The 16,419-nt window shown below is 45.4% G+C and overlaps 1 protein-coding gene across 2 annotated transcripts in view; it reads left to right on the top strand.

Moving 5' to 3' along the window:
- The first annotated feature begins 11,096 nt into the window (after positions 1-11,096).
- The window catches only part of ZNF385A (zinc finger protein 385A), a 201,971-nt gene continuing 196,648 nt past the window's right edge, over positions 11,097-16,419 (top strand). For both annotated transcript variants that reach the window (XM_055003145.1, XM_055003143.1), the window contains exon 1: positions 11,097-11,137. In XM_055003145.1, coding sequence (XP_054859120.1) covers positions 11,125-11,137 — 13 coding nt within the window. In that variant the 5' untranslated portion in view covers positions 11,097-11,124. The remainder of the gene's footprint in view (positions 11,138-16,419) is intronic.

Raw genomic sequence — 16,419 nt, 5'->3', positions numbered from 1 at the left:
GATCTCCAGGACATAGAGGTCAGTCCCCTCTTCTCCCCAAACTCTGCCCTCTCCAGCCTCCACTCTAAAATCTCCCGGAATTTTTCCACCTGGAGCTGAGTTAGTCCTTTTGAAATCTTTGAGCTCATTATTATTATTAGGAGAGGTCTGATGTCCCCCCCCCCACCCTCCACACACACAGTTTATAAGAGCTTTATGATAATGGAGTGCAGGAGGCAGATTTAGTTTTATAAAGGTTTACAAGGATATTAAAGCAAGTGAACAGGCATTCTCTTCAGAAAGCCAGCAGAGATTTTGGGCCAAGCTACAAGTGACGAATGACACTTGAACAGCAAGTGTATTTCTCCCTGTTCACTTGCCCTCCACTCAATCCACTTGCTGTTCAAGTGTCATTCGTCACTTGTAGCTTGGCCCTTAGACTGGTCTCTAATGCTGCTGACTGGGAATAATGGGCTTTTGCTTATAAGCAGGGCTTTTTTCTGGGAAAAGAGGCTGGTGGAACTCACAACTGCACAATAACGTCACTTTGGGTCAGCTGGAACAAGGGGGGAGTTTTTTAAAGTTTAAATTGCTGGAACGGAGGGCAATCTACACTCTCCTCTGCCCGGAGATCAGGGGGTGGGGCCACTGGCCATGTGACCATTTTCAAGCCGTGCTGGAACTCCGTTCCACCACATTCCAGCTGAAAAAAAGCCCTGCTTATAAGTCAGATAGCAGAAGTAAAGAAAAATTCGGTAGTCCTTTTACTTAGCAAAAACGGATGCAGTACAATTGAGGGAAAAAAGACTCAGTCAGGGCCCGACATATAAGGCAGTTGATGAGGAATACATTTCTACCGACCAATAGGAGTGAGTGAGAGCTTGAGTTTTGTGAGAAGAGCTGCAAAAGGGAAAACTGAGTTATATAAACTTACTTAGTTGTCTGGCATTTACTTTCTGTAGCTAAAGCACTGCTATGTAGTTCTGCTAGAAGAAACTGTCTTAATAACGATTAAAAGTATTCACATCGGAAAGTGAAACAAAAAATTAAAGTCCAGCTTCTTGTGAAGTGGCTAAAGATGGTTCTAGGCAGTTAGCAGAACATTGGCTTGTGGAGATGGCATTATGAGGCAAAAAATACAGTCCTCAGCTTGTGAATTTCCTTCCCCTTCCAAAATTGTAAACCCAAAGATTTTCAAGAAATTGTGCTTTGTTGTTGTGAGGCCTGAATTGAGCAAATTGTCGCTTTGTTTCTAGCTTCTGAACCATGAGCACTTGAATGCTTTCTCTTTGATGTGGCACACCTTCTCTTGCAAGAATTAAAAAAATGCATTTAAAATGCTAAGGCTTTTAAATAATTCCAAACTGAGCTGTACTGGCACGCAACCCATCATATGATGCATAAAAGCTTATATTGCAATAGAAGATATGTCCAAGGATTAATCCTTATAACAAATCCAGTTGTGTCTCTCTTTATCAGCTTAACACACCATCACCTTGGGACCCAGGGCTCATTTGCTTTCACATGCGCTAACATGGTATGTTCTGTTATGTGCCAGCAGTGCCTTTCAGGCATTCTCAATTAGCCAAACTTGAGTTGACTCTATGAAAGAGAATGCATGGACATGGCTTGCACTTTAAGAACGGGAACACTCAAATCACAAGAAGGGAAGCACAACACTTTCCCCATATTATCTCCACAATGAAAAAGGCTAAAAAGTCTTTTTCTTTCAAATTAAAGGTGGGAATTCAGAGAGTAGCATGATAAATTTTTGTGCAGAACATTGGCTACAGTCTTGTCAGACTGGCTACAGACTGGCTACTGGCTACAGTCTTGTCAGAAGATGGCTTGAAGCTAAATGATTCTATGTTGCTTTTGTGCTAGTTTTCTTTCTTCTGAGGGCCAAGCTACAAGTGACAAATGACACTTGAACGGCAAGTGTATTTCTCCCTGTTCATTTGCCCTCCACTCAATCCACTTGCCAGGCAAGTGTCTTTCGTCATGTGTAGCTTGGCCCTCTGTCTCCTACAGTGAGCTCCACAATGAAGTGAAATAATTAACATTGTGGTATGGTTTGTGCTATTATTAGAAACCAAACCTATTATATAAGCGTTACGAAAAATGGGGGAAGGGAGTTGCTATTCTCTTTGAAAAAAGCCTGACCTTTTTGTTTCTTTGTTTCCTTTTTGGCTCTTTTCTGAATATTGCTTGATTCTGCCAACGATGAGACAACACTGCCATTTCTTTATTTTAAATAAATATAATTGCATGCCAATTTACATTAACATTTACATTAACAAAACATTTAGTGGGGTATAAATGAAGTCAATAACTGCTACTATTAGCACATAATTCTAAAGAAAGACTTCTGGAACACAAGGTAAATGTTTGTGAAGAAGAACAAGGCAGTTCGATCACTATTTCCAAAACTTTAGGTTCTTGGACCATTCCACCATAGGTGGAAAAGAGTTGCAGCTTCATAATAATAGAACCTGTTTTCCCTCATATTCTAGCTATCTTTACAATAGTGAATACTACTGATTTTGCCATAGTAATAAATGCAATAATAAATATTACTGATTTTGCCATTGAATGGCATTCTCACGAAGCAGCACATTGAGAATTTTGAACCGTAAGAGAAGACCATAAGAGAAGACAGATTTCCATACATCCTTTCCTTCTAGAGGACCATACAGCACTGTTTATCTGCGTGTCATCTGTTAGCTACTTCCTGGACCATTTTTTTAATGCTATGCTTGAGCATACTGGTGAATTCATCACTATCTCTTTTGATGAACAGGTGGCAGCAGTTAAAAGCGAATTCTTTGAAAATTGCTCCATTCCCAGGGATAAATAGTTTGGTTGACGCAACACACATACTGATTGCAGTTCAAGAAGAGGATGAATGGCCGCACCACAATTGCAATAAATTGCTTGTTTGTGATGCAAAGAACGTATTCGCAAATGCATGTGGACGATTTCCTGGAAGCACTCATAATGGCCACAACTTATCAGATGTCCTTCCAAAAAGGGGGAAAAAAGACTCCTCTGGAACATCAAACTACCACAGTAGAAAGTGCCCGAATAAAAGCAATTGACTGTATTAAGCCATTAGCAATGGAGCGATTATCATAGAAATGCTTAATTATCATAGAAATGCATATATAACAACATTATGTGTCATGCGGAGCAATAAATATTATATTGAACACAAAAGTATCTATCTATATCTATATCTATATCTATATCTATATCTATATCTATATCTATATCTATATCTATAGATAGATAGATAGATAGATAGATAGATAGATAGATAGATAGATAGATAGATAGATAGATAGATAGATAGATAGATAGATAGATAGATAGATAGATAGATAGATAGATAGATAGATAGATAGATAGATAGATAGATAGATAGATAGATAGTGCAAAACTGGAGATGGTAGAACAAATTAAGGTGTTGTACTGAACACTTGATATAAACATAATAAAATTTAAATATATTTTTACTTATATCCCATCTTTCTCCCCAAAGGGGATCTAAAGTAACATACGCTATAATAGTAAAGAGTCCTGTAGCACCTTTAAGACTAACCAGCTTTATTGTAGCATAAGCTTTTGAGAACCACAGCTCTCTTCATCAGCTGCATTATAATATAACTCTGATGAGTTCCCTGGGCTCTTATTTTGTGTGTAAGCAACTTCTTCAGATATAAAGGCCCAATGATTAGTCATTCCTCCTCGTAGACAGAGTACAAGTAATATTCACTTCAGGCGTATAATCAAGCAGTTTAAAGAGTATCCAAATCTTATAAAAATGAGGCAGCTGTTTTCAGCTACTGACTAGGGATGGGCACGAACCGTAAAACAAACAAAACAAACCATGCGGTTTGTGGTTCATCGCATTTCACAAACCATGAACCACGAACTTTCACAAACTTGCCCCGGTTCATGAACAGGTTTGTTTGGTTAGTGAAAACATCACATCCAGGTCAGCAAATCGTCACTTCTGGGTCAGCAGAAGATCACTTCTAGGCCAGAAGGCCACTTCCGAGTCAGTAGAAGGTCTGTAGGAAGTCCATCTCCTGTTGCCTAGGAAACTGATTGATTGACGCCAGGCTGTCTGCAGTGACAAACCAAAAGAGGAACCAAACGAATCAGCCTAAAGTTCATGGCAGTTCGTCAGAAATGGGCTCTAACGAACCATCGGTTCGCAAACCACGAACCAGCTCAGTTCATCACAAACTTTGGTACATATTTCAGTTCGTGCCCATCTCTACTACTGACCACTCACTACATCAGTTATGATTCAGCAAAAAAAAAAAACATTGAGGTTTTTTAGTGCCACATAAACATATTATTTCAATTAATCTGTAAAATAGTCTAAGATAAAACTTTAGGCCATCAAATTACAACTCCATCTAGAATGTCCCCATCCAAAATAGATTCATACCTTGTTCTATCAGGTCCTGAGATGCCTAATATTACCAAGCCAGGTAATGTTAAAAAAAAACCAGCCAGGTGGAAAATCACATACCAGCCGGTTGTAATCTCCTGGCTCCACAAGATGTACTGCTACAGCCACTTGTCTTTTTCTTCTGGACGGCCTGTGGCCCTCCATTTTTACTGTGGCTATTCTTCCTAACCACAAAATTCAAACTTGGTAAGCGCAGTCCTAGAAGCAAACACGTGAGTGTGTATGTGTGTGTGTGTGGGGGGGGCAATATTTCTTGGTGCCAGTAGCAAAACAGTTAAGGCCTGCTGTGTCCGCAGAAACCCTGATCATCTGTAGATATCAAGGCAATTGTTCTTCTCTGAGGCTGGGAAATTAATTCACTCCACTTATCATTTTTGCAGGAATCTCATTTTCGTGTACTTGGCTAAAGTGTCTCTCTTAGAAGGGTTATCAAATCTTAATTCGGGGATTGCAAGTGATGGGAAATCCATCTTTCTACTCCGGGCAGCTTGCCCAAGATTTTTTTTTTGTTAAAGACTATCGGTGCCATGTGCAAAAAGTGTGGAATTCATCCTGCTTTCGCTACCAAATATTGGTTCTTGCTCTGCAGCATTCTACTGAATTTTTTTAGGGGGGGGGACGACACCCACATTAGAACTGCTGAGGTGATCTATTGCAGCTTGAAATGCAGAAAACTTCAAAGGTCACCGAAGCCAGCAGCTATCCAAAGGTAGTTCTCCTGCCTCCTGAAGTCCAGTAGAGATTTATGCTGTTTGCTCTTGCTTAGCTGAATTACATTTTGATTTAGGTCAGATAACTTTAAATATTTCAGAGGCAGCAGAATTTAAACTCATTGGAACAGAGTTGCGAATACAATTTTTATAGCAGAATGTGAGTCCATTGGCAGCTTAGAGACCAACAAGATTTTCAGAGTGTCAGCTTTCGAGAGTCAGAGCTCCCTTCTTCAGACACTAATCATATTTAAAATTGATTAAATATTAAATGTTACATCCTTGATGATCCAGTCAAATGCCAGAAATACTACAGCTGGGATTTGTCTTTTCCAGTGGCTTCATGTCTAAAATAAGTTCGGAAATGTGTGTTGCTTTATATGTATGTGACTCAATAGGATTAAGAAGAGCCCAGTAGCACCTTTAAGACTAACCAATTTTATTGTAGCATAAGCTTTCGAGAATCAAGTTCTCTTCGTCAGATGCATGGTACAGAAACCATTTTGCTACTACAGACTAACACGGCTAACTCCTCTGGACCTATGAATAGGATTAAGGTAACCCTGTAATTAAAATATTTATGTTCAATATTTCTTAATGTTGATACATGTCAGCTTCCTCCTCCAGTAGCTTGCTTGCTGTAATTGAAACAAGTACACACATGCCCGTCCAATTACAAGATGTCTCTGTTTTAAGTCTGGCACATTATATAGTCTATGCTGCAGTAACTTTAATTATTTCATGTTGCACATCGTATATTCACATCTCCTTTCTTGGTCCATGCAATATCTAATTTAGCCATCTACAAAAGGGATCCTGGAACTGGAACAGTCCAGAGCTTTGCGTATGTACAAAACATGCATTAAAGGAGTGTTCAGTGTGGCTTTTATCTGTGCGCCACACAGGACTTTTTTTCAGCGGATCTTGTAGAATTCAGCGGATCAATGTAGAATTATTGCAGAACAGGTGTGAAAGAGAAAAGACAGGAGAGAGGAAAGTATGCAGAAAACTCCACATATGAAAATTCTACCACTGCCTCTGCATTTCCAGCAGCAAATGGAAAATCCTTGCTATGTGGAAGTAGCCCTGAAGAATAATTTGAGGTGACGCCAGGGCTTTTTTTCTGAGAAAAGAGACAGTGGATCTCTCTAGCACCTTATGTGTACGCGTGAAGCACGTGCACCACCGGAAACGTGAGATGACGTCACTTCCGGGAAGTGACGTCTCTTCCTCTTCACTGCCACATGAAGTGGCAACTGCTAGTGGTTATTAAGGACTTCAAAAATGATTAGAGAAATGTGTGGATGAAAGGTAAATTCACAGTTACGTGTGGATGAAAAGTCTATTCCATATCATGAGTAGCAATGGGAAGAAGGGAAAGGCCGGGGAAGAGGCCGAGGAAGCAAGCGGCCCGGGAGAAGCTCCACCCGGGGAAGCGGCCCACAGGTCTTTGGGTGCTAGGGGCAGGGCCACCAGTCACGTGATCTTTTTTCAGAGGTGCTAGATCCCGGGAGATCCGCTAGTGAGCCCACGAACGCACAGAAGCAAACCAGAGGGCAGCCATGTTCTCAGGCAACAGGCAGTTACTACGGACGGTTCTCCCCGAGTCCACCATTTCACCGCAAGGCTCCTGTCACGTCCGAAGCTATGCCTTGCCCTGATATGCAGATCGCTTGCAGCAGCCCAGGGACAGGAACGACATGCCACCTGTACAGGGCGGATAATGGACGCTTATCAATACGCCCATCGAACATGAACATTCTGAGCTGATCCCATCAAGTGCAACCTGGCTTCCTGTCAGGTTCAATCAACCCGCCCTGCACTCCTTCCCTTCCTTTTGTCCCGCCCCCAAGGGTGTCGCTATCACACAATTAGATTCTAAAGTGGCCCATCAAATTCCTAACACTGGCCCATTATATCTTTTGTTGAAAACATCCTGAGAGCCATCACGTAGCACCCCCAAAGAGCCCCTGCCTCAGGGCACATTTCGGCGATTTAAGCAGGCACTGCCTGACGCTAGGGGCTCGGTCCTCGGCACCATGCCCGGTGCCTGGCACTGTGCTCGGCCTGGCACTGTGCACCATCCCTGACCCAGATGGACCCTCTGTGTGTACAGTGCAGGCACTGTACATCACCCCCCCCCCAACCTCGCTGCTGGGATCTCTGCTTCTCGCAATGATCAGGTAACGTTTTGCCTCTCCCTGCCATCGATCTCAAGTGGGAACCTGCTAATGCAAATGTCTCTGTAACTCCTTCCAACCTTTATTTCTGAGTTTTTGTATGTGTGCTGTATGTAAGTGCTACGTCAGGCATATGCAACACTTTTAGTAAACGTTATTTATTTGAATATCAGCCTCCACTTTCTTGGCTGAGTGATCTGAAAGACTGACTCTGGTATACAGATCTGCGCTAGCTCAAGATGAACTGCTTGCTAATTTCCCCTATAAAAATGGCAGTTCTGGTAACAGTGATCAGGTATTGGTGCAATAGCAAAGAACAGCCACAAGAGGGCACTGCTCTGTAAAAACGCATGGGGAATCCAGGTCGTGAAGGCTTTAAAACTCCATAAATAGTATGAGCTATTCTTCTTTATCTTTATGGGCCACATTGTTTTCTTTCCTTATGATCAGTGCAAAGCAGAATACTTGAAAGGATTTCAGATTAAAATTCTATTATTCAATTTCTCTCTTTGTGATTAGAATCTAAGGAAAGTTGATGGTTGTTGTGGGTTTTCCGGGCTGTATTGCCGTGGTCTTGGCATTGTAGTTCCTGACGTTTCGCCAGCAGCTGTGGCTGGCATCTTCAGAGGTGTAGCACCAAAAGACAGAGATCTCTCAGGGTCACAGTGCGGAAAAGATGTTGGCAGGTCATTTATATCTAACTCAGGAGGGGTGGGGTTGAGCTGAGTCATCCTGTAAGAGTTTCCCAGGGTGTGGAATGCTAATGGCGGGAGGCTTCACTGTATCCTGAGGAGGTTCTTTTGCATATGGATTGGGGCTTGATGTGCTAATCTTCTCTGCAGGGCTATTGTCGGGTATAGAGTGTTTTGTCAGGTGTCACTTGTAGTTTGGCTCTTAGCCTCCCAGTAGGAGGTGGAGGACATGGCACTTACTTTTTTGGTGGGCCCATGATCCTCCTCACAAGCATGCAAAGTGCGCATGCGCCCCCATGCTCCACATCATGATGTCACTTCCAAAGGAATGGGATCTCTACCCAGCAACCAGGGTGGTGGTGTCATCTCATCATCTCTGCACATGTGCACCATTGCACAAATGCTCCTACTGATAGCATCACTTCAAGTGTGACCAGAAGTGATGTCATTGCACAGGGCTGATCTTTAAGGATCGGCCCCAGAATAGTCTAACATTCTGGCCACTGCACCATCCAAGCTCTCAGAAGAAAAGCTGCTGGATCGGGCCCCCAGACCAGCATTCAGTTTCCACCTGTTACCAGTTAGAGACCTCTGGGAGCCCTCCAAAGCAAGGCATGAAGGCAATAGCCCTCCTCTGTCTCTGACATGCGGCATTTGAAGGTACACGTCCTCTGTACATGGAGGTTGCATTTGATGGTCATGGGTAGACGTGGGCACGAACTGGGAAAATTCCAAACCACACGGTTCGTGGTTCTTTGTGTTTCACGAACCACGAACTTTCATGTGAACTCATTTGTTTGTGAAAACATCACTTCTGGTCATGAAAACGTCACTTCTGGGGCAGCAGAAGGTCTGCAGAAAGCCTCTTCTCCCCATTGCCTAGGAAACTGATCGATCGGCACCAGGCTGTCTACAGTGACGAACTGAAAAATGAACCAAACGAACCAGCCTAATGTTCATGATGGTTCGTCAGAAATGGGCCCTGATGAATTGCCGGTTCGCGAACCGTGAACAGGCCCAGTTTGTGATGAACTTTGGTTCATATTTCAGTTCGTGCCCACCTCTAGTCATGGGTGATGATAGCTTTGATTTACTGCACTGTTGCAATGTTATGGACAACTAGTGGAAGGAAGAAAGGAGCAGGGAAAGAGATGATCAGTTTTCACAGTGACACTGTGAAACTGTTCCATCTGTGATTGTTTTCAACATGGATAATTAATATTCCATAGGAAATTCACATGCATCTAGTTTTTTGGACATACCTTTGCTGGGATCATGCAAACGGGCCTCTTAAGTTCTTCAAAGAAGGCTAGATGCAAATATCTCAGGGAATAAATAAATGCATGCTGTCAATACACAAGCAAGGCACTCTGCCACCTGTCAGAAATATATTCAACTGAACGTGGATTTCCTACACTGGGCACACAGGTTGATGTCCATATAGGATATCTAACTTTTCCACATCTGTCCTAGATAATCCCCCATAATTCTGCTCTGGAACACGCAAGCCCAGCATCAACCAGAAGGCTTTCTAAAGACCAGGTGGTTGTTAAATGCACAGGAGCATTTCTGATCAGTTGGCAACGGTGTGCATTAAAGAAATGAGAAAGCGACCCATGGCTTTCGTTTTACCATTGTAGCTAATAAACCATCCATCGGCAGATATTTATTGTTGAATGCTCCTGTGTGCTCTCACTGTAGCTTCTGGCAAAGCGTTCCAAAAGTAATAGCATTGGCGAAGATGCTTTATCTTTTGTCCTGAAGGGAGGGGCAAACTGGTTTTACTGAATGGCTTGAAGTTTTAAGCTTCTGAGAGAAAAAACAGAGCTTTTTTTTTAAAAAAAACCACAGGACTAGATTACGTTTCATTTTGTAGACTGCAGCCTGCCCTACACAGACATGGAACCAGGAAATGTGTTCTTGGTGATGGAAAGTGCTGTCAAGTCGTAGCAGATTTATGGCGACCCCTGTTGGGGTTTTTAAGGCAAGAGATTAACAGAGGTGGTTTGCCATTTCTTGCCTCTGCATAGCAGCCTTGGTCTTCTTTGGAGGATTCCCATCTGATTATTAACCAAGGCCGGCCCTGCTTAGCTTTCAAGATCTGGTGAGATCAGGCTAACTTGGACTATCCATATCAGGGCAAAGGTGTTCTTAGTAAGGGGATAAGTACTGAGGAATCTCTTGGTGTATTGGGCTGGTGCTAAAAGCTCAGGGCCAGGAAAAATATGGCAGTCTGAAAAGAGCATGATTGTTTAAGAGAAGATCGTGTCCACTTTCAGTTTTTCAGAAGGCCAGATTTCCCTCTTTTCCTTCCTGCTTTTCCCAACACACATCCAAAATCTCTGCTGCTTTTCAGCAAGGCTTGCCCCCCCCCCCTGTTCAAGAGGGCTGAAAGCCAACACCACTTCCCAGCTGTGTGGCTGTCCTGCCTACTTTCCAGCCCAACTTGTCAGCTCAGCAAGGACAAGAATTCCCAGCCCCATCCGTCGGCAGTGTCAGCTGCTCCCTGCCAAAGAGAGAGCGGGTGCCAGGTTGGCTGGGCAACAGGACAGTCTCCGTCTCCCACCGCACTCCATGGGTCTGTGGAGCTCTGTTTGTCTGCTGCGTCGGTGTCTCCCCCGCCCCAGCGCCTCCCTCCCTCACCGTGCAAAGAGACTGATGAAGCCCTGACGGCGGCTGCATGCCACCTTTCAAGTTCTGGCTGTCATCTTTGCGTTGGGTGCCTCCTTGCTCTGCCTTTGATGAGAAACAGAGAGAGACAGCACGACCCCATTGTGTCACGCTGCGGTGGCATCGGCAAGAAAAGTGGAACGCTTTCCCAGTGGGATCAGCATTCCCCCCACGTCCTCCGTTCACCTCTGATACCCCCCGTGGCTGCTTTCCACGTGGCCTTTGATTCCTGAGGCCAGCTCCCTTTTGTGGCTTCTGAACAGCTCTCCAAAGTTTGAGATCTCAATGATTTCAGTCCCCTTCTGGAATTTTGTGACTTCTGGATCTTCCTATGGCTTCAGTACGTGGTGACCTCTGACCTTCCCTAGGGCTGCATCTGCATGTGACTCATTACCTGCTCCTGAGATTTCATGCTGAGCTCAGGTAAGAGACGTGACATCATTCCCTGCTGGTGTTTTATGATTGCGAAACTGATTAGAACCCTGAAATATCAACCAGGATTTGCAAAACACCTGTGAGTTTTATTTTAAGCCCAGCGGGATTTATTACACAGCCTCTTTCCTCCCAGGCCATAAGCCTGCACCTTGTAGCACTGTGTATATTGTTCCTTTTCTTGCAGACGCCAAGATGTAGTTTGATGTTCCTTGCTGGGTGTGGGGGGCTTAATTTAAGACTATCATCTCCTGCAGGACCCATTTTCAGTGTCAGGGGTTGACCCTGCAGCATGTACAGGAAAAAAGTGCCTCTGAGCATGTGTAAAGTCTCATTCCTTCATGGTTGTATAACCACAACCCATGATTACAAATCTGGCCTTTCAGATGGCACCCACCCATCAAGAACTACCATGTGCTCTTGCCTTCCCGACCAGATTTTTATTTAGAAAACGAATATGCTGCCTCTCCGAAGATCTGCTTACTGTACCTCACCAGGTAAAGGACAGCATTAGGCAGGGGAAAGCAGCCAACTCCCCCCAGCCAAGCAAGTCTCCTGTGACATTAATAGCTGCGGACAGCCTAATCCCACCACCCATGAGCAGGTGAAGCTTTTACCAACCTACCGGCAATGCATCGTTTGGAAAAGCGAGATGTCCTGAATTTCTTCCACAATTTATCCCCAACCATGGTGATATTAGAAGAACGGAGAGAGAGAAAAGGCCCCCGTTTATTTAAGGAAGGTTGCCTACTGGTTAGATTAGAGATCAGTTCCCCTGAAAGAAACAGACCCAGAGGCGTTATCCGTGTTAGTCTGTAGTGGCAAAATAGAAAAGAGTCCAGTAGCACCTTTAAGACTAACCAACTTTACTGTAGCATAAGCTTTTGAGAACTATAGCTCTCTTCGTCAGATGCATCATAGTAAAGAGTCCAGTTGCACTTTTTCCAATTTCTGACGAACCGCCACGAACTTTTAGGCTGGTTCGTTTGGTTCATTTTTTGGTTTGTGACTGCAGACAGCCTGGTGCCAATCAATCAGTTTCCTAGGCAACAGGGGATGGACTTCCTGCAGACCTTCTGCTGACCCAGAAGTGACCTTCTGCTGGCCCAGAAGTGACTTTCTGCTGACCCGGAAGTGATGATTTTCTGACCTGGATGTGATGTTTTCACGAACCAAATGAACCAAATGAACCAGGGGCAGGTTCGTGAAAGTTCGTGGTTCGTGAAATTTGACGAACCATGAACCGCTTGGTCCATTTTTTTTCTGGCTCATGGCCATCTCTAGTCCTGACTAGGGATGTGCGTTTCGGCATTCAGAATGCCGAAAGAATGCCGAAATAAAAGTGTTTCGGCTTCTTTCGGGGAATGCCGAAACGTTTCGGGGAATGCCGAAACGTTTCGGGTAGCCGAAAGAAAAAAGCCGAAACGTTTCGGGATTCTTTCGGCTTTCTTTCGGCTTTTCAATGGGAAAATGCCTCCGTCTTCCCGGACGTCTGGGGGAGGCATTTTCCCACCGAATAAGCCCAAAATTGGTGGGGACCTTCCTCTAACCCTTCTCTAACAACCACCCAAGTTTCAGACAGATTGGACTTTGGGGGACCATGTTATGGCCCCCCAAAGCAGGTCCCCCCATCCTCCCATAAGAAAGCGAAGGAGCAGCATATTGTTAGCATGCTGCTGCTCATCTTCTTCATTATTTCCTATGGGGAAAAAATGAAGAGGCAGGCTTCCTTTGCCAGGGGTGGCATTTTGCATGCAAAATGCCCCCTCACCCTCAGGGGCCCTTCTCCCACCCCTCCTCCCACCCCCCACCAAGGCTCAGCCTGCTCCCACTTGGGGGGGCCATTTCATGGCCTCCCCAAGTAGGTGCTCTAATCTCTACCACTGACAGCTGGGGGAGGCTTGTGTTGCCAGGGGTGGCATTTTGCATGCAAAATGCCCCCAAGCCTTCAGGGACCCTTCTCCCACCCTTCCCCCCACCCCCCACCCAGGCTCAGACTGCTCCCACTTGGGGGGGCCATTTCATGGCCTCCCCAAGTAGGTGCTCTTTTCTCTACCACTGACAGCTGGGGAAGGCTTGTCTTGCCAGGGGTGGCATTTTGCATGCAAAATGCCCCCCAGCCCTCTGGGGCCCTTCTCTCACCCTTCCTCCCACCCCCCACCAAGGCTCAGACTGCTCCTACTTGGGGGGGCATTTCATGGCCTCCCCAAGTAGGTCCTCTCAGCCCCTAAAGTCCACCCCTTACAGCCCCACACAAACCCAATTCCCCCCCAGCTGCCACACACAGACCCAAATCCCCACATTAGCCCCTCACAGACCCAAATCCACCCCCACCTGCCCCACACCCATAACCCCAGGAACAGGCTGGCAAAGGCCAGCCCTCTCCCTTTGTTCCCTATGCTGGGAACTTCTAAACTCTCTTTCCCTGGGCAATTCTGCACAGCCCAGGGGTGCCACAATGGTGGGCACACTTCTGAGTGCCGGCTGGTCCCTGTGAAAGAGCACCTGAACCACAGACACCCTCCCTCAAATTCCCCCACCACCTACAGAGATGGCTGGCCAGCCAGCCCCATTGTTCCCTATGATGGGAACCAACTGCACAACAAAGAATAAAACAAGAACAACACAAAATAAAGTTTTTTAAAAATTATTTTCTCCCTTCCAAAGTACAAGTAGGCAAAGCATTATGACACATTACACCAGCAGTCCCCCACACAGAAAAATAACACAACTCACTTAACATCAGAGAATCACAAAGCACGATTCCTGTCAAAAACACTTTATTTCTTGAACAGCTTTAGGTTACACAGCAGGGGGGAACACCAAAGGGCATGGAAGCAGTATCTTACACAAAAATAACACAACTCACTTCACATTAAAGAATCACCCCAAAAAATTGCTGTCAAAAGAACTTTATTTCTGTAACTGCTTTAGGTCACACAGTAGGAAGGCACAACAGAGCAGGAAAGCAGTGTACTACACAAAAATAACACAACTCACTTCACATCAGAGAATCACACAAACACAATTGCTGCCAAAAACGGTGAAGTGGGTTGTATTATTTTTTGTAGTACGTTGCTATCATGCCCTGTTGTGCCCTCCTACTGTGTAACCTAAAGCTGTTCAAGAAATAAAGTGTTTTTGCCAGGAATTGTGTTTTTGTGATTCTCTGATGTTAAGTGAGTTGTGTTATTTTTGTGTAAGATAGTGCTGCCATGCCCTTTGGTGTTCCCCCCTGCTGTGTAACCTAAAGCTGTTCAAGAAATAAAGTGTTTTTGACAGGAATCGTGTTTTGTGATTCTCTGATGTTAAGTGAGTTGTGTTATTTTTGTGTAAGATAGTGCTGCCATGCCCTTTGGTGTGCCCCCCTTCTGTGTAACCTAAAGCTGTTCAAGAAATAAAGTGTTTTTGACAGGAATCGTGTTTTGTGATTCTCTGATGTTAAGTGAGTTGTGTTATTTTTGTGTAAGATACTGCTGCCATGCCCTTTGGTGTGCCCCCCTTCTGTGTAACCTAAAGCTGTTCAAGAAATAAAGTGTTTTTGACAGGAATCGTGTTTTGTGATTCTCTGATGTTAAGTGAGTTGTGTTAATTTTTCTGTGTGGGGGACTGCTGGTGTAATGTGTCATAATGCTTTGCCTACTTGTACTTGCCTACTTGTACTTTGGAAGGGAGAAAATAATTTTTTTAAAACTTTATTTTGTGTTGTTCTTGTTTTATTCTTTGTTGTGCAGTTGGTTCCCATCATAGGGAACAATGGGGCTGGCTGGCCAGCCATCTCTGTAGGTGGTGGGGGAATTTGAGGGAGGGTGTCTGTGGTTCAGGTGCTCTTTCACAGGGACCAGCCGGCACTCAGAAGTGTGCCCACCATTGTGGCACCCCTGGGCTGTGCAGAATTGCCCAGGGAAAGAGAGTTTAGAAGTTCCCAGCATAGGGAACAAAGGGAGAGGGCTGGCCTTTGCCAGCCTGTTCCTGGGGTTATGGGTGTGGGGCAGGTGGGGGTGGATTTGGGTCTGTGAGGGGCTAATGTGGGGATTTGGGTCTGTGTGTGGCAGCTGGGGGGGAATTGGGTTTGTGTGGGGCTGTAAGGGGTGGACTTTAGGGGCTGAGAGGACCTATTTGGGGAGGCCATGAAATGGCCCCCCCAAGTGGGAGCAGTCTGAGCCTTGGTGGGGGGTGGGAGGAAGGGTGGGAGAAGGGCCCCAGAGGGCTGGGGGGCATTTTGCATGCAAAATGCCACCCCTGGCAAGACAAGCCTCTCCCAGCTGTCAGTGGTAGAGATGAGAGCAGAGCACCTACTTGGGGAGGCCATGAAATGCCCCCCCCAAGTGGGAGCAGGCTGCGCCTTGGTGGGGGGTGGGAGGAGGGGTGGGAGAAGGGCCCCAGAGGGTTGGGGGGCATTTTGCATGCAAAATGCCACCCCTGGCAACACAAGCCTCCCCCAGCTGTCAGTGGTAGAGATTAGAGCACCTACTTGGGGAGGCCATGAAATGGCCCCCCCCAAGTGGGAGCAGGCTGAGCCTTGGTGGGGGGTGGGAGGAGGGGTGGGAGAAGGGCCCCTGAGGGCTGGGGGGCATTTTGCATGCAAAATGCCACCCCTGGCAAAGGAAGCCTGCCTCTTCATTTTTTCCCCATAGGAAATAATGAAGAAAGATTAGCAGCAGCATGCTAACAATATGCTGCTCCTTCGCTTTCTTATGGGAGGATGGGGGGACCTGTTTTGGGGGGCCATAACATGGCCCCCCAAAGTCCAATCTGTCTGAAACTTGGGTGGTTGTTAGAGAAGGGTTAGAGGAAGGTCCCCACCAATTTTGGGCTTATTCGGTGGGAAAATGCCTCCTCCGAGCGTCCTGGAAGACGGAGGCATTTTCCCTTAGAAAAAAGCCGAAAGAATGCCGAAATAATGCCGAAAGAATCCCGAAAGCCGAAAGCCGAAAGAGATTCTTGTTTCGGCTTTCGGCTTTAACGATAGAGAATCTTCTTTCGGCTTTCTACTTTCGGCTATAGCCGAAAATTTTTGGCTTGCACACCCCTAGTCCTGACCCATGAGCTGAAGACCACTGGAATAGACTATGCCTACATTTGTCCTTCTACTCAGGATGGTTGGCCCCTTTTCAAAGGCACCCCCACCCGTGCTGTCACTTTCCTCTTTTCTGGAGGGACCTTTTAGAAGCTGTACAGCACACAAGTATTTAACAGGTGACAAATGGACCATGCCAGATTCCTGACTGTTGTGTAGCTTTTAAAGGTGGGGAAATCCCTGCTGCCTGTAA

Source organism: Eublepharis macularius, chromosome 19 (genome assembly GCF_028583425.1).
Source record: "Eublepharis macularius isolate TG4126 chromosome 19, MPM_Emac_v1.0, whole genome shotgun sequence".
NCBI lineage: Eukaryota > Metazoa > Chordata > Lepidosauria > Squamata > Eublepharidae > Eublepharis > Eublepharis macularius.
Note: the sequence above shows the minus strand (reverse complement) of the source record. Positions and strands in the feature narration are given on the sequence as shown.